The 22,424-nt window shown below is 35.2% G+C and overlaps 2 protein-coding genes across 2 annotated transcripts in view; both read right to left on the bottom strand.

Annotated features, from left to right (window-relative positions):
* Positions 1-6,816: 6,816 nt before the first annotated feature.
* On the bottom strand, positions 6,817-8,068 carry LOC135152200 (BOI-related E3 ubiquitin-protein ligase 1-like). Its single transcript, XM_064092136.1, has 3 exons — positions 8,007-8,068; positions 7,626-7,902; positions 6,817-7,449 (listed from the first exon to the last, which is right to left on the bottom strand). Exons 1-3 carry the CDS (start codon positions 8,066-8,068, stop codon positions 6,817-6,819), a joined length of 972 nt encoding a protein of 323 aa, XP_063948206.1.
* Positions 8,069-9,339: 1,271 nt separating this feature from the next.
* The window catches only part of LOC108205393 (vesicle-associated membrane protein 722), a 48,065-nt gene continuing 34,980 nt past the window's right edge, over positions 9,340-22,424 (bottom strand). Inside the window, exons 4-5 of the mRNA XM_064091194.1 lie at positions 10,418-10,480; positions 9,340-9,655 (exon numbers count right to left, since the gene is read on the bottom strand). Coding sequence (XP_063947264.1) covers positions 9,512-9,655; positions 10,418-10,480 — 207 coding nt within the window. The 3' untranslated portion in view covers positions 9,340-9,511. The remainder of the gene's footprint in view (positions 9,656-10,417; positions 10,481-22,424) is intronic.

Below are 22,424 nucleotides of genomic sequence, written 5' to 3'. Positions count from 1 at the left end.
CATCACACTTTATTGTTATTAAAAGAAACAGTAAGATTACACGTTGCTTGACAACATTACAGGCTCATAACATACATAAAACTTAAACTTAACAAACAGCTGATAGACCACTGGTATGGTCTTAAAAGACTCTGAAGCACCGCACATTTCTTCTTTATTCAGACATAATTTTCTCATATGAAGCTTATAGGGGCTGTTGCTATCATCGTTGTCTCACACACAGGACAGGGACCGTAAAGAAGGGATTCACGAGTTCCACAAACTAAACAAAAGCAGAAATGACGGCATGGCAACGCCAAAACACTGGTTTCCAGTTCACCACAGATCAGGCACATCATCTTTTCGCCACTACCTTCGCCGGTCTCAGCAGCTCCTGTCTGCACCTTCTCAGCGGCGGTTTCACCATCTTCTGCCTTTTCCACTGCCTGAGAGTTCCCTGGTGTGTTCTCTGCAGAGACGTTGCTACCACTGTAGGACTTCGCTTCCTGCTCCTCGTGGGGGGCCTCCACAGCACCAATTGCTGGCACAAGCCCCTGCAGCCTCCTAAGCTCTCCCATGGCAACTTCTAGGTTGGTGTACAGAGATATGGCCTTAATTTTCCAAGAACCTGCACAATCTGACAATTTCTGGTTCTCATTATAAAGATCGTTTATACCTTCATGGAGTGCACAGTTCAATCTCTTGAAGTTTGAAAGTTCCACATCTTTCTGTTTCAAGAGATTCACCAAAGGACCTCTCACACTGTTAACCAGGTGTTGCAGCGCCTGGTTATGCTTTTCCGCAAATTGTACTCTAATCTTCTTGCTCTGCATCAACATTAATATACCAGTTAATACCGTAACCAAGCCAAGCATAAGCAGAGATAAATAAGAATTTCATAATACTAATAAAACAGAGAAACAATTAATCAGGATACTGGTAATCTATATAAATTGAACTCACTTGTTGGCAAAGAAGACGATCACTCTCCCTAAGGGCGATCATTTCGTCCCTAATTTGTGGAGGGGCAAAATTAGGGACCGGAAAATAAAGATTGTGCAGATTGATAGCTTCGTTTGTTATTGATGATTCTCTGGAACGCTTTCTTTCGCCATCAGGCAGTTGCATGTTAGCAGGTGCACTATGAGCAGGAACTGTTTCATTCACTTGCGGCTGAATCACCATTTTTTTTGAACCAAGTAACATATGATTGATCCCGAGCCACGGGTTGTTCACTGTAGTAGCAAAAGGATTTGAGCCTGGATTGAGATGCCATGGGATGGATGCAGTTATAGTGTTAGGAAGATGTGAGTATATGTTGTTGGAGAGAAAGGAAGAGAGAGCAGTCGATGGTGAGGGAATGAATGAGTTTAGGTGCATTTTATAGACTTTGAGGGTGGTTCGTGGGGTGAGTGAAACTGATGGAAAATAGTTGAGGCACAAAATTGGGTACAAAATTTTGTGCAATACGACATATGATAAGTTTTGAGTGGAATGATTTTTTTATTGTACTATTAAATTATTTCATCCCAATTGTTATTGTGATTTTGGAGATAGAAAGTAAATCAAACGGTTCTAACCAAAAATCAAATATTATCCCTTTGGAATATTTGGGAAAATTTACTCTTAAAAAAAATAATTTAGGTGGAAGAAGATTGTATTACAGAATTTACAATTCTAAAGAAATTTTATGTACCCCTCGTATATAAGTTTTATTATGAAATTAAAATTAATAATAATGTTGTGACCATCTTTTGAAATATATTTTTTAAATAATCTCTATTTGACAATAATCATTTTACAATCTGTACATTAATTTTTCAAGTTCTAAATATATTATGGTATACAAAATGGAAATTTTTCAAAAATATCAGGATGTTCATAATTTTCACTAAAATATTTATATATATTTTTACTAATTAATTTTCCTAAAAATATTGCATATAACATTGATAACTATAATCGTAGATGAAACCTGCAGTAAACCTATATGATAGCGCTCGGAAGAAACCTAAACCTACAGGATATATAGCGGAAGAAACCCTACATAATTACACGTGTTCCTCCCGCTCGAAAAACACCCCGAATATGTTTCTACCCTAATCTAGGGTTATTTTGATACCTCGGTTTAGATATTTTAAAAGTAAAAACATAAATTATCATCACTTAATTAAATACATGTGTAAAAAGATAATTTGTTTATTTTAGTTACAACAAATTTTGAAATATGGATTTTGATCCTTGTCATATATTTTTAATACATGTCTGTTTTGTTATTTGAGAAGCTGGAGTTACTTCTCCCTTCTGACCTGTTTGTCTAAATAAGCAGAAGCACTTGACAATGCCACGTTTCCAAACACTTTATTAACTTATATACTTTTCACTTCTACTCCACTTCTTTAATTTAAGCAACAAGTCACTTTTTTAAGCTAACCCAAACCGCCTCTAAGTTTTAGTAGGCCATTTGTTTTTTTATAATAATTTAAAATAATACTTTCATGACTCTTTTTACCACTATTTGTCTTAAAAATGTATAAATACATTTCAAAAAATTTTATATATCCCGATAAAAAATAAGAGTAGTGCTACATGCACAAAATTGGATACAGAATTTTGCACAAAATGAGGTGGCAACTGAGGTGGGAAGTTTTAATTGGTACCATTAATGCATATACAGGGAGCCCATTCCAATTAAAAGTTGACACATACTCATTATGTGAATGTTTTTTTACCCAATTTTGTGCATCTAGCATTTTTTCAAAAAATAATCCTCAAGATCTTTCCCTGAGCAGATGGCATCGTTACATGTTTATCTCTTTAGCATTTATATTGAGTCGCATACCATACATATCCAATGCTGCATGCAACTGCAATGTGAGCGCAAGTCTATGTGCTGATGTTTTAGTAAGTTTCTTTTCTTTTTCCACGCTCATAAGGGAACAAATTTAAGTTATATTCAAGACGAACCTCCATGGCAAAACATGTGAATGTGATTTCATAAAGTCTTCCTTATCTTCGTAAACTTTGCTTAAAAGTAAATAGCTCCAAAATGCCATGCACAAGGTGAATAGCTCCAAAATGCCATGCATAAAAGTTTCAAAACTCATGCAGATTCAAATATAAGAAAACTAGCTCATATGTGGATGCCAATCTATAACTGATGATATTTTTGGTATTGGAGAAACAGAATTGTCTTCGCAAGATATGTCACACTTTGAAAACTGGGAAGTAACGGATGCAATTTATTTTATAAAAATACAAAAGTTTGAGAGAGACGTGCAGTGTTTAAATTAAGTTTTGAGCCGTTCTGTATATATTGAGTCGCAGATATACATACTATACATGTTTACTATCAATGTCGAATGCTGCATGCAACTGATATGTGATCACAATTCACAAGTGTCCTTCTTCCTCACATAGGTGCCGCATTCATCGCGGCAATATTTTTAGTACTGGAGATTGAAGAAACAGAATTGTGTTCCCAAAATATGTCACACTTTTTTTTTACGAGAAAAAACCACTTGCTCGTATCGAGATACACCAATATTTTAAGAAGATTCTTTCATTCAAAAAGTTTATTATCTAACAGACATGTCCAGAAAATTTAGAAAATAAAATTTAATGTCAAATAATGAAATATGTCACACTTTGAAAGGGGAGAAGTACCGGCATGCAATCTTACTTTATCAATAACAAAAGTTCGAGACACATAATGCGTATCAAAATATTTTAAATTTGATCGATTTTAATTGGATGATTTATTTATGTATATAAGGTGATCTTATTATTATTAATAAGTATAGAAATAATTATAAAGCTGTTATATAAAAGTTGAGAAAATTCTTATTATTGTTATTAATCATCTACAATAATAATAATTATTATTAATTATTATTAATTATTAATAAGAATAGAAATAAGAATAAAGTTGTTATATAAAAGTTGAGAAATAATTATAAAATTAATAAATCACTGCAAAACACTTGAGAAAATTTTTGAGCATAATTTTAGAAAAATTCAATATTTTCTTAACTTAAAATAAAAATCAGTGGTGACAAAATCCTTAGATAAAATTACGGCTTCTTGATTTTGACCCTTTTGACACAAAATATAGTTGGAAGGGCTATGAGCTCCGGTAATAAAATATTATGAGCGAGAATTATGTCCTTTCAATTTTTGTTAAACATACTTGCTACGAGTAAGTGGAAAATTGTGACGTTTTTCCGAATTTAATATTTGAAAAAAATGACATTAATATTTCATCATAAATTCACAACTTACAACCGATTTAATTAGAATTAATTTCGGTCATAAATAGGTCAGTTTGTTGCTGTGTCTCACATATGATTGATTTATGCTCCTCTAGATTTACTCGATACCTGAAAAAGAAGCCTACTTGTAATACTCCCTCCGAGCTTGTTGACTTCGGGCGCACACTTTGAGCTATATTATTTATTTCTAAAATTTTATTATTACAAATAAAAATTTAAATATGAAATTTTCATTTACGAAAAGAAAATCAAAAAAATAAATTTTAGAACTAGAAGATCAATGTACCTTAAATTACGTGCCCAAAATCAATTAGCTCATCTAATTTGGAATGAAGGGAGTATTAAAATTTTCCATATATCCAATTTTGCCTAGTAAAATATTATATGAGAGAATATCATCATTCGATAGTGGTTAATTTCTTTGATAGATGATTGATTATCTATTAATTCGGTCGATATTAGGAAAATAAAATTTATTTGTAATGTTAAAATGGCCGTCTGTTAAAATTTTGTATGGACTATTATCAATGGGTTAATTATCTGGTTGGTCACTGAAGTGGGTTTAATGTATCAAATTGGTCACTGAACTCAAAACAATATCAAGATGGTCACGTAGTGGCCATAAATATCAAACAAGTACTTTTAAATATAAGTTCAAGCTGTAAAAATATTTTTATTAAAGTTTTACACATTATTTTTGAATGTTACCAAAATCAAGTAAAAGGTTATGACTTCTAATATTTATGATAATATTTTTAGTGTTTATCAAGTTTATTTACTATTTGTTTTTAATTAAAATAAAGAAAATAACTATATAATAAAATATAAATAATAAATAAACTTGATAAAATATAACATATTATTTTTAAATATTAGAAGTCATAACTTTTTAGTTGGTTGTGATAACATTTAAAAATAATGTGTAAAATTTTATAAATAATATTTTTACTACTTCAACTCATATTTCAAGATATTTGTTTGATATGTATGGCCACTTCAGTGATCATCTTGATACTCTTTTGAGTTCAGTGACTAACTTGATACATTAAGCCACTTCAGTGACCAACTTGATAATTAACCCTATTATCAATGGTCTTTTTTATTGGTTTGTGCTTTTATTGATTCAGTCAATATTTAAAAAAAATAATTATCCATAATGTTAAAATTTTGTATGAACTATTTGCAATGACAGACTCTTACTATACTTGGAGCAATCTCAAGAGTGCCCTAAATTGATGCACTCAATCTAAATTTAAGACATTTGAAACATTTGAAGTAAGTGTGTGCTCTAACAATGTCCGGTGCCTTAAAACACTGGAACATCTAACAAACGTCTTATTTGTGTCGTTATACATGCTCTAAATTACTTCTCTTGCGGCTTGCTATTGCGAAGAGTCTTCTTAGAGATGAAATTGATCATCTATAATCGATTATCAATAGTTTAGATAAGTAGATTTTCTCAATTTTGATAATAAAAATCTCTGTTTACATACTGTATAAAAACAGTGATTAGTGAGTATATAATTAATTATATATGTACCAAATCATATGGAAAAATATAACATGAACAAAAACAATGTGCACATATTTTTTTTATTTTATACTAAGTAAGTCGTTATATATACATATTAACTAATAAAAAAGAACTCCACAAACCTTAAAAAATCAAAAAAATTATAATTTTATTTATATATCAATTAAATTTATCACCTGACATATTTTTTTAATTAAATGACCCAGATGTATATAATTAATATAATTTACTAAGGTTTCCGCTAGGGTGGGAGAATTCTAGGTTAATAAGCAAGTTGTCATTATAGTTTACTGTTTGTTAAGTGGGTAGCTAGGTCTTATACGATGTGACATTAAATTTATCATAACTATTCTTAATCAAAAATAATACTCCTTCTTTCCCTCTTATTTCTTTACGGTTACTATTTGTATTCCCCTCCGATGTAAACAAGGGACGGAGGAGTAATAGATATTTATGTCACGGTTGATATAGGGTTAATAGGAATCGGACATAGCACTAATTTAAAGCTATTATAACAATTATTTGTTTAACAAAATTAGAATAGATTATATTAAATTATATTGTTGGCTATATGGGTAGAGTATACAAATAATAAAAAATAATAAGTAACATATATAATTTAAATATATATTCATCTTTGTCTATCGGGATTAATAAAATTTCAAGTTTTGTTACTAAAAATAATAAAAAATTATTACATATGTATAAATTTTACTAATATATGTTTTTGATATGTTGCAGTACTGGTATTTAATAATTAGTAACTTATATTTAAAAATTTATACTAGAAGTTAGTTTATATATTTTATTATAATAATATAATATTATGTGGTTTATTATGTGTCTTAAATATTGTCAAAAGAAAATGGTACTCCAAACCTATTCTAACTTTTACTAGAAAAAGAGTTTATTACAAACATCACAAAATATCTTAAACTTGACAAAACATACATTAGTTTTAAATATTGAGAAGCATTCAACATTATCTGAAATCCCTAACACATATAATCAATCCAAGATGCATCATACATGTCAAGTAATGCTGACAGGGACAGCTGCTTTCATGGTAACACCACACACGGGACAAGGAAGACCTTGAAGACGGGATTCAGGGGTCCCACAAACCATGCAAAAGCACAGGTGCCAGCATGGCCATGCCAAAACGCTCATTTCGAACTCACCACAGAGCATGCACTTTTTCTTCTCCCCACTACCCTCCCCCTTCTCAGCAGCTCGGGTCTTGATTTTTTCAGCCTCAGTTTCTTGAGCATCTTGCACTGCTACTACCTTAGCTTCTCCTTGTGCATTTGTGTTCTTTTCAGAGACATTAGTATGGGCAAATGAAGCAACATTTTGCGCTTCAGCGGGGGCTGCCAAAGTATCATTTGGTGGCAAAAGCCCCTGCAGCCTGCTTACCTCAGCCATGGCAGCTTCCAGTTTGTTACTAAGAGAGGCCACCTTGATTTCACAAGATATGGCATATTCTCTCCAAGCCAAGTTCTCGTTTAAAAGATTCTTCTCAAGTGTCATGTTCAGTTTTCTCAATTTTACAATCTCCCCATTTTTCTCATTCAATTTCTGTAGGATAGGGATCCTCGCACTGTCTACCAGATGCTGGACGGCTTCCTTCTGTTTCTCCTCAAACAGTATTCTCAATCTCTTGCTCTGCACCGATATCAGACCAGTTGAAACCATAACCAAGAAAAAATAATAAACAATATACGTTTTGCAATCAATCTCAACTTTTGGGTAAAGAATTAAATTTGATGCCAAGAAATATAATACAAAAATAATTATCAGGGTATCAGCAAAGAGTAAAATACAAAAATAAAAACTTATACCCCTTGGCAAAGCACATGCGCAGCGTCCCTGATGGCCATCATGTCTTCCCTAATATCTTCAGGTGCATAATCAGGGACCGGATAGAAAACATTCTGATTGTTACCCTGGTTTTCCATTAAATCTCTGGAACGTGTTCTTTGACTATTTGGAAGCTGCATGTTAGCTGGTCCACTATTCCCAGAAATCACTGTGTTGGTTTGTGGCTGATTGATGCCCATCTGCACAGAATTGCTGCTAAACCTTGCTGCAGCAGCTGCTTGATTGTTCACAGTTTGTCTGCAAAATTATTTTGCACCATTATTTGAACAGAAGCAAAATAAAGATACAGATAACAATATATCAGTCATGCATACAAAGATGAAAGTGTAAAGTTTTAGTACCTATCATTGGTTGTGATGCCTTGCGGGGAGAAGTGTTGTTGTTGCTCATTTTCGGATGCCATATGGTGAGATGTAGAGATGGTTTGATGAGGAGATATTATAAATGATAGAAGGGCTCTTGAGAAGATGTTTGTACAAGACTGAATGAGAGAGAGCTTGCTGGATGTATGCTCAATTTAAGGTGGTTTGGGGGATAATAAGTCAAGCCTTATTAAATGTTAGGGATATAAAGAAACCGAATCCACTGTATCTTTCTGGAGTTACTAAATGAGTACAGTAAATGAGATAGTTTTTTAAGTAAAATATAACTAAAAATACTCTTTTTTAAACATTTATATCTTATGAGTTATCTCGATTACTCTTATCTCTTTTGCTTTTGCTTTTGCTTGGGAGGATTTAGCGAGGGGAATGGCACAAAAAATATTGTATATATCAAGAATTTTTTTAAAACAAATGGGCCCGATAAATACTTTTATCAATAATTATATGGAGTTTTTTGCAAATACTTACTTCGTAATGTTATGTCTCATATTAGGATTTCTAGGTTTTTTTTAGTGGAATTCGACTAAAAATATGATAAATGCTGCCTAATGCATGTTTCTATTCTTTTGAGAAAAGAATTATAAATATTAAACGATGTAACATTATAAAATGATAATTGATGTCATAATCTTGAGACGTGATAAAAATATATTTATTATTGAAATTGTGATAAAAGGACCAAATCTTAAAAGTCATTCCCGCCATTAAAATACAACCCCTTCCCACAATTAAAATACAACTCCTTGATCTTACATAAGATCACATTCTTTTCCCTCTTTAAGCATCTTTAAGCATCTGCCTACTAGGCAACCCCACCTGCGACGCACAACCAATTGTGATACCAATTGTTATGATCAGGCGCTTACCAGTTGCTCTAAAAGAGCATAAAAGGTGCTACCTTATTTCTTAAAAGCGCCCGTGTTCGTGTAGAGAGATGCTGGACACAGAGCTCATACTATCCCCAACATATTTATTAAAAAATTAGTAAAAACCCAGAAGAACTATTTTTTTCCCTAGTTCTCACCGAGTCATTGACCTTCAATAAATTATTTTCATCCCGTCATTGCTGTAAGAAGTTACTGAAATATCCGGTAATTTAGAGTATAAATTTTCAGACATGCATAACTTTTGAGAACAGATAAACAACAATATTTTACAATCACAGTACAAATAAACCCCCGGATGTATGTACCAATACGAAATGTTGCCAACAGTTAGGAATTTTAACATAGAGAAAGCATCTTTTATCAGAGTACCTCAAACTTGAGCAACTTTTCAGAACTAAGAACGTTTTAGCAAGTTCTTGCAGCCCAAATGTCTGAAGCAAATTTAGGTGAATGGTTTCTTACGACATACAAAGTATACTAACACAAGTATATTCAAGCATTTAACTACAAAGCTTTGACAAAATCAGTACTTGGCTGCTTTTTCCAATGAGTTCTCCAGAGAGGTGCAGCTCAATTTCAACAGTTAAAACCATGACAGACAGACAGTATTATGATTAGGATCAAGGCAATCAGAATACTCAACACTATCAGCTTGATTTTCATATTCTGAAACCACATTTTTCTACGGATCTGTGTGCCTGCAGTCCTGAAATCCTGTGCCTGTTTCGGACAAATGAATGAAGATTGTCAGTACTATGTTTCAAACCAAGTACATAAGAGAGTCAATACCATATAAATGTCCCACTTAAGGAGCTGTATTATTTGACAAGGGATGAGAGTTAAATATATTATAACGATTCTCGAAAGGACATGATCTATTCTTGGATATTCAAGCAATTTTAAGATGTAAAAAACTCATTAATAATTCCACTTGCAGTTTTGCAGTGATTCTGCATAGAAATCAGATGAAGAGGAAGTAAAATTATAAAACACTTTTATTCAGCTTCATGCTCCCAAGTTTTTAAAAAGCGGAGGCAAGGTAAGAGAAAAGTAAATTATACAATTTTCATGCCAAAACTTATAATCGAGAACTGGATTTAAGGGGAAGAAGAAAGTATGCCTTCTCTTAATTTACCAAAATAAGGTTATTCTCATCGTTTTGTTTTTTGCAATCATCCCTCTTATATATGTTTTTCTTCCAACTTGGGAGCAAGTAAATGGAAGTAGTTTCACACTATTTTATATATGCTCAGGAGGGAGTGCAAGTTATTACACTCTTCTTTTAATTTCATCTCCATCCTCTGCTTTTCTCCTTTAAAAAACTTGGGAGCAGGGTGCCAGCCTTACTAAAGAGCAGATCTAATTATCATCTTCTAAATAATTGCAAATTCGGCATAGTTGTGAATCACAATACACAAAGTAACTCAACAAAATGGACAAGCTGATGAATCACAATACAGACAGTAACTCAACGAAACTGACCTGCTGATGAAGGTTCTCAGACTTGTCCACCAGAAGCTCTATCTTTTCTCCGCGATCCAAAACCTACAGTATAAAACAAATTCCAAATAAGTGTAGAAAGTACACATATTTCAAGTCCTCAACAATATTCAATTATGCAGATTCTTTAAAAATAAAATTCAATTTTATGTTTCTTGAACTTCTATTGAAGCTTCATTTACTAACGTAATTACATTTTCAATTCATATGGAAAGCTTAATCAGGCGGCAAGCTTATTCTTCTGTACACAAAAGTGTCATTATCTATCAATATGGCCGCAGAAACAAATCGCACATAAACTGATATTAACTTTATGAAGGGGAAACCCTACAGATGCCCACTCTACCCATGAAACATCTCCTTGCTATAGTTCAATTTTTTATGCCAAAGAGAAACATATGTATTCTACTACATAGATTATCATATAACCTCAGGAACTTATAAGCCTGTCGGGACTATCATGTTTGACAAACTGTAAAGCTGAAGTGTGGAAAATTCGTAATAGATATTGTTAAAAAAATAGATAGTAAATTAGTTTTGAATTTAATTAAGTTATATAACTTGAGAAATACGTCAGACTTTTATATTAATATTTCTAACAACTTTTGAAAGAATTATCACTACTACACCTAAATGAACTGCCGGTAACAATTTCCTATTAGATATCTAAATACGAGTTACATTTTTTAAGAGTTTATTAAGATTAAAGACCCTACAAACCAATTTATATATATTTGTTGGTGTCGAATAAGTTTTCCATCACTTTAGAGCTTATAAAACAGCATAATGATTTCACTAAAATAAAACATATCATCCGAAGATAAATTCATATCCTGACATGTATTTAAAAATAAATTTTTAGCAAATATTAAAATTTAAAATAGGATAAAATGTTATACATCGAAAGTTTGATATCTAAACAATAATTATTTAATTACATTAAAAATGATGATGTAATTAAATAAAAAATTATTTTTTAATAAATAGTATATAAAATATAATTTTAAGAATTTATGATTGACACGGGTTATAAACTAATAATATTTAAGTCGGTAAAATCAGAAAATGTAAATGAATGAAAGAAAAGCCCAAGCTGGAGCTCCGAGTCACAAATTTTAGTCCGAACTTGATGAGTCATGGTAAACCAGTAATGATCGGATCAGCTGCTAGAAAGATGACACAATATAAATGTTTATCACTTTGGCTTCTGTATTGGGTCGCATATATACATACCATACATGCTTACTATTAATGTCGAATGCTGCATGCAACCGCTATGTGATCACATCATCACAAGTGTGTTCCTCACATGGATGCTGCATGCAATATGCATCAACGACAATAATTTAAGTATCGAAACAGAATTGTGTTCCCAAAAATGTCACACTTTGAAAAGGGAGAAGTAGCATGCAATCTTTATCAGTAACAAAAATTCAAGAGACATGCATTTTTCAAATTATAAACAATGCGTATCAAAATTATTACTTAAAAATATTTCAGATAATGAGTTTGATTAATTTAACTAGGTGATTAAGTTGCATATAAGCGAATGTCTTCTTGCACTAGTAGATATGATCTTAATCAAAACCTGTCACATAAAATTTGAGAAAATTCTCATTATTCTTAATGCGACGAAATCAATAACAAATTATTATAAAAGATTTGGTAAAATTGTTGAAAATAATTTTCAAACTTTTTACTTTTTTTAAATTAAACAGAAAATTGTGGCTTTTTGATTTAGACAATTTGTGACACAAAATGTTGTTGGAAGGGCTATGGGCCGAGGTAATGAAATATTATGAGCATAATCCCTTTCATATTTTGCTCCATCACTGGTTGTGGGTTATGGGTGTTTGATTTATGCTCCTCTTGATCTACTTGATATCTCGAAAAAAAAGTTTACTCGTTATGTTAAAATTTTCAATTTATCGAATTTTACCTATGTTCGGATTGTAAAATATTATGAGAGAGAATTATGATCTTTCTCATTTTAATGGATTACCTGACGGTGATTCCTCTTATATGGACGATTGATTTTACTCCTGTTGTTTCGGACCATATTATAAAAAAAAAAAATTGTTCATATTGTCAAAAATTGCTGTATGTTAAACTTTTGAATTGATGTCTGCAGCTCTTGTATATTTAAAGCATCTCGAACGATATTGACAGTTGCTTTCTTGCTAAGACCTTGAAGACTGGATTCTCAGCTCCCACAAACTATGCAAAAGCAGAGACGCCAGCATGGCCATGCCAAAACGCTCAGTTCAAACTCACCCTAGCTCATGTACTTTTTCTTCTCCCCACTACCCTCCCCGTCTCACCAGCTCCCGTCTTCACCTTTTCGGCCTCAGTTTCCCGAACATCTTGTACTGCTACTAGTTCAGCTTTCCCTTGTGTGTTTATGTTCTTTTCAGAGACATTATCACCGCGGAAAGAAGCAAGACATTGCTCCTCGGGGGGCTGCCAAACCACCAGTTCGTGGCAAAAGCTTCTGCAGCCTGCTTACCTCATCCAGGGTCACTTCCAATTTGTTACTGATAGAGGCGTTCTTGATTTCACAAGATATTGCATATTCTGTCCAAGCCTCGTTCACATCCAAAAGATTCTTCACATTTTTCTGAAGTGCCGCGTTCAATTTTCCCATTTCCACGATCTCCTTATCTTTTTCCTTCAACTTTTCTAGGATAGGGGTCCTGACGCTGTCTACCAGATGCTGGACTGCTTGCTTATGTGTTTCTCCTCAAACCCTATTCTCAACCTCTTTCTCTGCATCGATATAATGCTAGTTGAAACCATAACCAAACCAAAATAATAAACAATATAAGTTTTGAAATTAATCTCAGTTTTTAGGTAAAGAATTTACATTGATGCCTAGGAATATATATACTGTTCTAATTCTTGAGTGGGTTCAACCCAAGTTCTACATCGGAAAGATAAAGAAGATTTATCATGAATATAAGCAGCCAAAGAACTCCATTAGTATGAGGCCTTTTGGGAGGAGCCCGAAAACAAATCCGTGCGGGCGTGGCCACGGCCCAGAGCGGACAATATCATACTAATGCGGAGTTAACGGGTGTTGCGCGGCCCAACACTAATAACTCAAGGATATACTAATTATTAGGGTATCAGCAAAGAGTAATTTACAAAAATAACAAACTTATACCCCTTGGCAAAGCACACCTGCAGCGTCCATGATGGCAATCATATCATCTTTAATAGCTTCAGGGGCATAAGCAGGGACTGGAAAAAAGCATTCTGATTGTTACCCTGGTTTTTCATTAATTAAAGGCTTAATGACCTTTTAGCCCTCGAAGTATGGGTGGAAGTTCCGATGCGGATTCGAAGTTTAAAAACATACATTTCGACCCTCAAAGTATCTTTGTCGTACCTTTTAGCCCTTTTTAAAAATACCGGTATAAATCGGGGGATAAACTTGACTATTCGGGGTAAAGTTTGGGCGTACCTTTTAACCCTTAAAGTATACATCTAGTTCCTTTTAACCCCTATATAATACATTAAAATACATTAGATGTTCCTTTTAACCCTTAATGTTTAATGCCTCTTTTAACCCCCACGTGTGAAATGTCAACTTTGACCACCCCGTTATATACCGGTATACGCCATAAGGGCTAAAAGGTACGACAAAGATACTTTGAGGGTCGAAAGGTACGTTTACAAACTTCGAGGCCGCATCGGAATTTCCACGCAAACTTTAAGAACTAAAAAGTAATTAAGCCTAATTAAATCTCTGGAACGTGTTCTTTGGCCATTTGGAAGCTCCATGTTAGCCGGTCCACTATTCGCAGAAATCTCTATGTTGGTTTGCCCATCTGCACAAGATCCTGGTCCACTCTAGTAAAAAAACACTATTTGTAGTACCACCCATCTGCAGTACTGCAGGATTGCTCAACCTTGCTGCAGCAGCTGCTTGATTGTTCACATTTCCTTCGCAAAATTATTTTTTAGCCGGTATGACCAAACATAAGCAAGATGAAGATACATATAGCAATCTATGATTCATATCAAACATGCTATTTCATAAATTAATAAATTTAGCATATCCACGTACTTGAATGGGCGGATGTGTAAGTGTATAGTTTTAGTACCTATTATTTATTGTGTTGGCTGTCCGGACAAGTAGTGTGGTTGCTTGTTGTGGAATGCCATTGGGTGAGATGTAGGAAAGGTTTGGCAGCCGGGAAGATTTGTGTATCTTGCTGGGGATTGATGATTTTGGTTACAATTTTAAAGATTCACGTACCTTAGGTTGTTTAGGGAGAAATAAGCTAAGATAATATTAAATTTTTGAGATTGATCGAAACTGCATCTCCATGATTTTTGATACTAAATATTAGAATAGATACTGTCTCTACGGATTCTTTTTCTAAGAGTGACTAACTTAATAAAAGAAAATGCTAAAGACACGTACAAAAATGGTAAGAAAAGGACAAATAATAATCAAAATAATATTAATAAATATATATTAATCTTCCTAGTTAGAATTAATAAATATATATAAATATCCCTAGTTACATCATTCCAAAACTACCCAGGTAGGTTATTTGTAAAAAATTTACTACATGTAGTATTACTCATTAAAACATGAAAAACGACAAATGACAAAGTATTTTCACACCAAATAAATAAATAAATTTCGGCAAACTAAAAATAAATAAATAAATAAATAAATAATGCTATTTTTTGATTTTTTTATCATTATGGCTGAAAATAGTTTTAATCAAATGCTAATAACAATATTTCTCTATATGAAACACCTGTTTATCCTTGGGAATTTATCAAAAATACCACTTTTTATAAGTTTTTTTTTGCGATTTTACTATATTTTGAAAATATTTGCAAAAATACTAACTTTTTGAAAAATATTTGTAAAAAATGATCTTAGATGCAATCAGATGCAACTTAAGGTAATTGGCCTGCCGGGTTTGCAAGTATGTAGTTGCATGTGGTTGCAACATCGTATTTTTGCAAATATTTTCAAAAGTTTGGTATTTTTGAAAAATATTTGTAAGAGATGCAATATTTTTGCAAAAAAATGTTTTGGAGTTGGTTATCTATGAGAAAACCCCATTATTTTTTTTTTGTCATAAAACGGTTGTATTATACCAAGAAAGAAAGTTACAAGTCCGGATGGACAGAGTTTCCTTCGTTCAAGAAGGTATATCATCTAACCGAAAGTATGTAAATATCCGGAAGCTTAGATAACATAGCATTTCAAGTGAGAAGAGATAACCCACAAAAAAAGGGCCTCGTTAAAACCCCTCCAGTGGGAAAAAACTCAAGGGGAAAAAGAGTGCCCTGCAAAAATTACATCGATTACAAAACAGACTAAAAATGATGTCTTCTTTATTCCTTTCCATCTATGTTTGTAGCTCAACTGTCTTGTACACCAAGGTTCGCGTCTTCTCGGAAGCAGCCTTAATAAATAAATTCTTAAAATCTTTTTCAAACATCCTGAAAATAAGACAAAACAGAATGAAACGAATGAGAGAGAATTTGAAAATAATTAAAATTAAAATAAAAACATAAACGAGCCAACATTATGGCACTTAAATGCCTCTATGGGCCAATAATGCCCCAATAATGGTCGCCATAAATGGTACTAAAAACCTTAATTAAGAATAATTAATATCCTTAATTAAGACACAATTATCGCCAAATTAGCTCTTCTTCTCCACCCCTTCTCAACCTATCCATCACCACCATGGATATGACCTTGTTAGGCAATAAGTTCCTACATCCATAAAAATTAGCAATACCAGAACAAGACAAATATATATAAATATGGATGAATATCAAAATATAAAGAATAACGACGACAAATAAAGATTAAATTAAACAAAAGAAGTAATTCAATAAGCAAATCGTCGATTGGCTTCGTCGATATCGATAGGCTCGATGATAAGAAAGGACCTAGAATCTCCAACAAAACTCATTTCTCGAAGACAGATAAACAGCGCCATTTTCAGATTGCCAGAGAGAGAGAGCGGAAAGATACGAGAGCCGGAAATCGGAGGCGGCGGCAACGGCCGGCGAACTGCGGTGGAAGCGGAAGGAATAGAGAGAGAGAGAGAAAGAGATGATCGGTTACAAATCTATTTTTTTCAATTTTTTATCAAAAATAACTCGAGATTTGACACAAACAGAAAAATATTACTTCCGTGATATGAATTGTTTTAACCCCATTATCTTTTTACTTCCAAAGATTCAAGGTAAGAAGTGGAGCAAATTATTATATTTATTAATTTTTATAATATTTCTGGTGAAAATTATTTTCATATAATTATTTGTTTAAAGTAAATTTAAAATTCAACATAAAATAAAGTCTTTGATTGAGATACTATAAGACTTATATAATTTATAGTATTTATTATGTCTTTTTGGATTGTGTAAAAGAATTATATTTAATTTTTATTAACTTTATCTCGGTTATCTAATTTTTTTATGATTTTAAGATAATCTGCAATAGTATATGTGGTATTATATATTAAATATTAGAATTTATTAATATATTATATTTTTTATTCATTTTAACATAGATTATTAACTACATTAAATAATATAAAGATTCATTATAAGAATTGTTTACACTTAATATAAGAATATAAGTATAGAATAGAATTTACATTTTTTTTGCTAAAATATCAAGAAACACTCAAGTTCATAGTATATTTATCTAAAATATATATTTCAAGGAAAAAAATCTCATAGTTTATCAAAAATATAGATTTCTTGAAAATTCAAAACTATTTAATCATTAATCTAGTTAATTATATTTGTACCATATGTTACATACGGGTGAAAAATATAATAAGAATTATGTGAACATATTTTTTGTTTTATACTAAGCAATTCATTGGACAGAGTAACTAAATAACAAAAAAAAACCTCCATAAACCTAAAGAATAAAATATTTGATATATATGTAATTAATATTTTTATGTTTATTAAATTTGTTTACCCTGACTTAATATCTTTTAATACCCGTACTTTATTAAAGTTTCACGCGGGTTTCTAGCGATATTGTAGGTTGATAAGTAAATGATTTATCTTTTTTGAGTTTTCACTTTCCGGGTTCTCAGCACTCTAGATTGATATGATTTACTTTTGTTAAGGATGTCTTGTGACATTATATTGGTGATAATTAGGGTTAGGTAAAATAATAATCCTTATCTCGTCCGTACTTATGTTTTATGTTAGGGTTGACATAGGGTTAATGAGAACTCGGATAGAAGTAAGTAATTTCTACAAGTATAATAATATATTTGTCAAACTAAATTAAAATAGATGATATTAAATTTATTATTAGCATTAATAATAAAAGATAACAAATAGCATATAATATATATATTCAACTTTGCTTCTAGATTTCAAGTTTTGTTATTAACAATTATAAAAAATTGTTATCTATAATTTCATTTTTACTAATATTTGTTTTCAATATGTTGGATTAAGCTATAAGGTATGTAATGATTAGCAAGTTATATTTAGAAGTTTTATACTATAAATCAGTTTAAATATTTTGCTGTGAGGTTTATAACATGTGTTTAATATTATCAAAAAATAAATTCTCCTAATGTCTTCTAGTTTTTCATAGTAGGATGCAAAATTTTGTTAACAAATTCAAATAAGTTCACTAACAATATCAAGACCAGAGGCATAGACAGACGAATTCACCCTACAGGTGATTATGGCCTTCCTGAATCAATTTTATGCACACATGTATATTGCTCATATGGAACACCGGTGTATATTGTCAAAACGTCAAACGACCTATATTTCAAAGCAGAGGGAGTAGAATAACAACTATATGTAATTAACTAATATTTAACAATTTAAAAAAGAAGGGTTTGTATATTTATTATTTTGGGAACATCACAAAATATCCTAAACTTAACAAAACATATCACTGGTGTGTATATATATAGATGTTATGGCTCAATATCAACTCGGCAGATGATTGCGTAAACCTCGCCTCAATTCACGGAAGGAACCAATCTCCGAGATTGTCCTCGCCTATTATGTGGGCCTCGCCATCTATGTAGCCCCGGAAGTGAGGACCAAGTAATATATGGACCCAGGTCAACGGGACAGTCCTCGCCCAGTTAGTGTCCTCGCCCAGTATGGACCCTCGCCCTAGGCATGTATCAGGCTACACGGCCCATTGACTAGCGGTTCAAGTCTTCAAGAGAGTCCTCGCCCATTGTTGATGGACCTCGCCCAATGCTTACCTTCCTCGCCCAATACTGAAAAGAGCCGAATACGCCTGGCTCTCAGGCCTAGTTATTATTGTTTTATCCAGGGCCCAGGCCCACCATCAGCCTCGCCCTTAGAGAGGACGGAGGGCTGGCCCAAACAGCTGAGTCTGAGGAGGTCCACGTGGGCTAGTGCTGGTCAGCCCACCTAGTTCCATGCTCCTCGGAGGAGGCTGGGCTTCAGAAGCCCATATCCGTCTGATCTGAGGCGGTGGCCCATAGCTGGAACCAGGGAATGAGAAACCTATTCTGATTAGGTTACTTGTTCCCCAAGAACTACGTCTGGCTTGATCCCTATAAATAGGGTACGTAGGCACATCGTTTGGGGATAAGTCACAACCCTTGCAAGAACGGATACTCCTTCGCTCTTGTGAGAAAACCCTGATTCCCTGAACGATCTCAGCCAAACCCAAAATCACCACCCATACTCCGTCGTCCGCCGTCATCGTCCACCACAAGTTCCAGCAACCCTCCCCGAATCTTGTTATCACCAGATTCCTCCGTTAACAATTGGCGCTAGAAGGAGGGGCTTTTGACATCTATTGGAGGAAGGATGTCTCAGGATATGAAGAACGACGCTACGGATCAGAACCAGAAGGCTCCGGTAGACCCAACTGTCATCGAGATTACTGATGCGCCACCACCGCCACCGTCCGATAATCAACAATCCCTACTCAATACTCCCTTGACGACAATTCAAGCACCCATCATGATGTCCAACACCCAGATCTTCGACACCTTCGCCGCCTTCACCAATACCATGAAAGCTGTCTCCACCCGCCTGGACTCCATGGAAGGCGTGGTACGGTCGCTGTCGAAAAACACCGGGAAACCACACGAGCAGAATCGTCGTCACCACACTGGAGGAGATAGGAGCAAGGCGAGGTCCCCCCATAGGACACACCGCCAGGGGAAAGAACCCATAACAGAACCACCAGAATCAAACAAGAAGGCTGATGATAGGTTTCGCACTATAACACCCCGGAGCTTGCACTACGATACCCCCGGGGCGCAACGTCCCCTTGAAGACCAAAGACAAGCAAAAATCGTGATCTCCCAATACATCAACAAATCCTTAACTGAAGAGCAACGACGGGAGGCCAGTAGAAAGCACGAAGAAGAACTTGCCCGGGATATCCGCAGTATCAGGCAGCAACATCGACTCGCAACCGTCAAAAGTGAATTCAAAGGTCGTCCCCCACCGATCGAAGGCAATAAAAAAGTCCTTGGAACCACCATTCAGGAAAAACGTTCCCCTGAGGGCGAAGGAACCAACAAGGAGAAACAATTAGTGGTTCACGAAGGAAGAAGGAAGCCTTATTATCAGAGGGAGACCCCAGAAAAGAATCACTCTTACAGGCAGAATCGCCCCCTCTCACCTCCCAGAGATCGAGACTACCGTCAAGGCTTTCCTCGCTATTATCATTCAGGCTATCGTCAAGACTCGTCTCAAGACTACCGACAGGATTACCTACGACCCTCGCCTCGGCACCATCGTTGCCCGACGCCTCCGATGTACCGTAGCTCAACATCTCAGTCTTACAGACGCTCGACGCCTACCAATAGCCGAGGCCCGACTCCACAAGGAAACCTTCCTCCCCCTCCACAAGGAAACCTTCCTCCTCCACAAGGAAACCTTCCTCCTCCGCAAGGAAACCTTCCTCCTCCTCCACAAGGAAACCTTCCTCCTCCTCCACAAGGAAACCTTCCTCCTCCACAAGGAAACCTTCCTCCTCCTCCACAAGGTAACCCGGTAATGATTGCCGGACTAGATGGTGTATCTGTCAACGCTCTGAAAGGATTGTTGGTACAATTTGGCGTGCAAGGTCACACGGTTCCAGAGGAAGCAGCCTCCCCCTTCTCCACCGCGGTACGACAATCCCCCCTACCGGCAACCTTCCGAGGCACAAGAGATCTAAGGTATAATGGAACAACGGATCCGGCAGAGTACATTGGGCGCTTTACAACGGAGATGGAGTTACACCAGGTATCTGATCTGACCAAGTGTGGACTTTTAGCTTCAACTTTGAGGGGAAACGCCCACCAATGGTTTCAGAAGATCGGACCAGGTAGCATTGGGTCATGGGAGCAGATGCGTAGGATGTTCCTCACTCAGTTTCAATCATCAATCCACTATGCCCCACCTGTTACCACTTTAGCCAATATCAGACAGAAGGAAGGAGAGACTCTTCAAGCCTATTTCCGGAGGTTCAACGCTGAAGTCCCACAGGTGAGAGGAGCAACCGACGAGACCGTTAAGAATTTCTTGATAGCAGGAGTAAGAGTAGGCACGGACTTTTGGAAGGCGCTTCAGAGAAAAGAGCCACCTACACTTGCAGCCCTGTATCTCTTGGCAGAACCATATAAGAGGGAGGAAGAGGCTCTCGCAAGTATTACTAGACATGACGTCAGTTCATCAAGGACATCTAGGCAAAGGAAGAGGGATAGGACACCAAGTCCCAGGAAGGAGAAAAAGAATACGGTCAACGCCCTTGATATCAGACCTGTCTCGGAAGAACGGAACAGCCCGCCACGCCAACCTAGCCCTATAAGAAAAAGGTCAGATATCGATCATTACACTCCCTTGGTTGCATCTATTGAACATATATTCGAGGTGAACAAGAAATCAGGGATCTTTAAAAAACCAAATCCACTGACCTCTACTCAAATCAAAGATAAGAAGAAGTTTTGTGCCTACCACGAATCACATGGTCATGATACCCACGAGTGTCGCCAACTAAAGGAAGAGATTGAACAGTTGATCAGGAATGGTAAGCTGACGGATTGGGTTGTCAGAGAGGTGAGAAAGCATAAGGATACTCCCATCATCACTTTAATACCCGAAGCCGAGTCTGAAGCACCTGCATCTACCGAACCCCCGAGAACAGCCAGAGAAGGTAGCATTCATACGATTTTTGGAGGTCCACATGTGGGAGGTGACAGCAGGAGTGCCATGGATAGGTATGCCAGAGAAGCTAAACAACCCCCTCTCACTAATATCTTTCGTCTTTCGGAGAGACCACCTAAGTTGTTTAAGGGAGAGGATACTCAGATCATATTCTCAGAGGAAGATGCTCGATGGGTCCATCACCCCCACGCTGATGCTCTGGTCGTAAACGTAAGGTTTGGATCGAGGAACGTGCACAGGGTGTTTGTGGACAATGGCAGCTCTGTAAACCTATTGTACTACTCCACTTTCCAGAAGATGGGTTTACTAGACAAGGATATGACTCGAAAGACAACCTACCTATACGGTTTCACGGGGGATGCAATTAGAGTTAAAGGGACTATAAGGCTACCGGTAACGCTCGGAGAGGACCCGGTCTCCGCTACCCAAGTGGCTGAGTTTATGATCGTAGAAGCCCCAGCCTACTATAATGCTCTAATCGGGAGACCCATTTTGAAGGACATGAGAGTTGTAACCTCCATATATCATCTGTCTATGAAGTTCCCAACTCCCAGGGGGGTAGGTTGCATCAAAGGTTGTCAATATGACTCTAGGGATTGTTATAACCGTACCATAAAGACAGCCTCGAAGTTCAAAGCTGATATTGATCCTGACGAAGAGATGCTCGACTTCAAAGAAGAGAATGCGGAGGAGACAAAAAGATCCTTTAGACCACTCAGGTTCACCAAAGCCTCCACCAACATGATTTATACGGTACAGTTCCCCGAAGAAGAGAACCCACAGCAAATTGGATGGGAAGAAGAAAAGC

This window comes from Daucus carota, chromosome 1, assembly GCF_001625215.2.
Source record: "Daucus carota subsp. sativus chromosome 1, DH1 v3.0, whole genome shotgun sequence".
NCBI classification, from domain to species: domain Eukaryota; kingdom Viridiplantae; phylum Streptophyta; class Magnoliopsida; order Apiales; family Apiaceae; genus Daucus; species Daucus carota.
Note: the sequence above shows the minus strand (reverse complement) of the source record. Positions and strands in the feature narration are given on the sequence as shown.

Bases quoted from the DNA above. Each gene is read 5' to 3' on its own strand.
- LOC135152200 (XM_064092136.1), bottom strand. From the start codon at position 8,068: ATGGCATCCGAAAATGAGCAACAACAACACTTCTCCCCGCAAGGCATC. The intron at 7,903-8,006 runs GTACTAAAACTT...ATAATTTTGCAG, and splicing joins GGCATCACAACCAATGATAG to ACAAACTGTGAACAATCAAG. The intron at 7,450-7,625 runs GTATAAGTTTTT...ATATCGGTGCAG, and splicing joins CGCATGTGCTTTGCCAAGGG to AGCAAGAGATTGAGAATACT.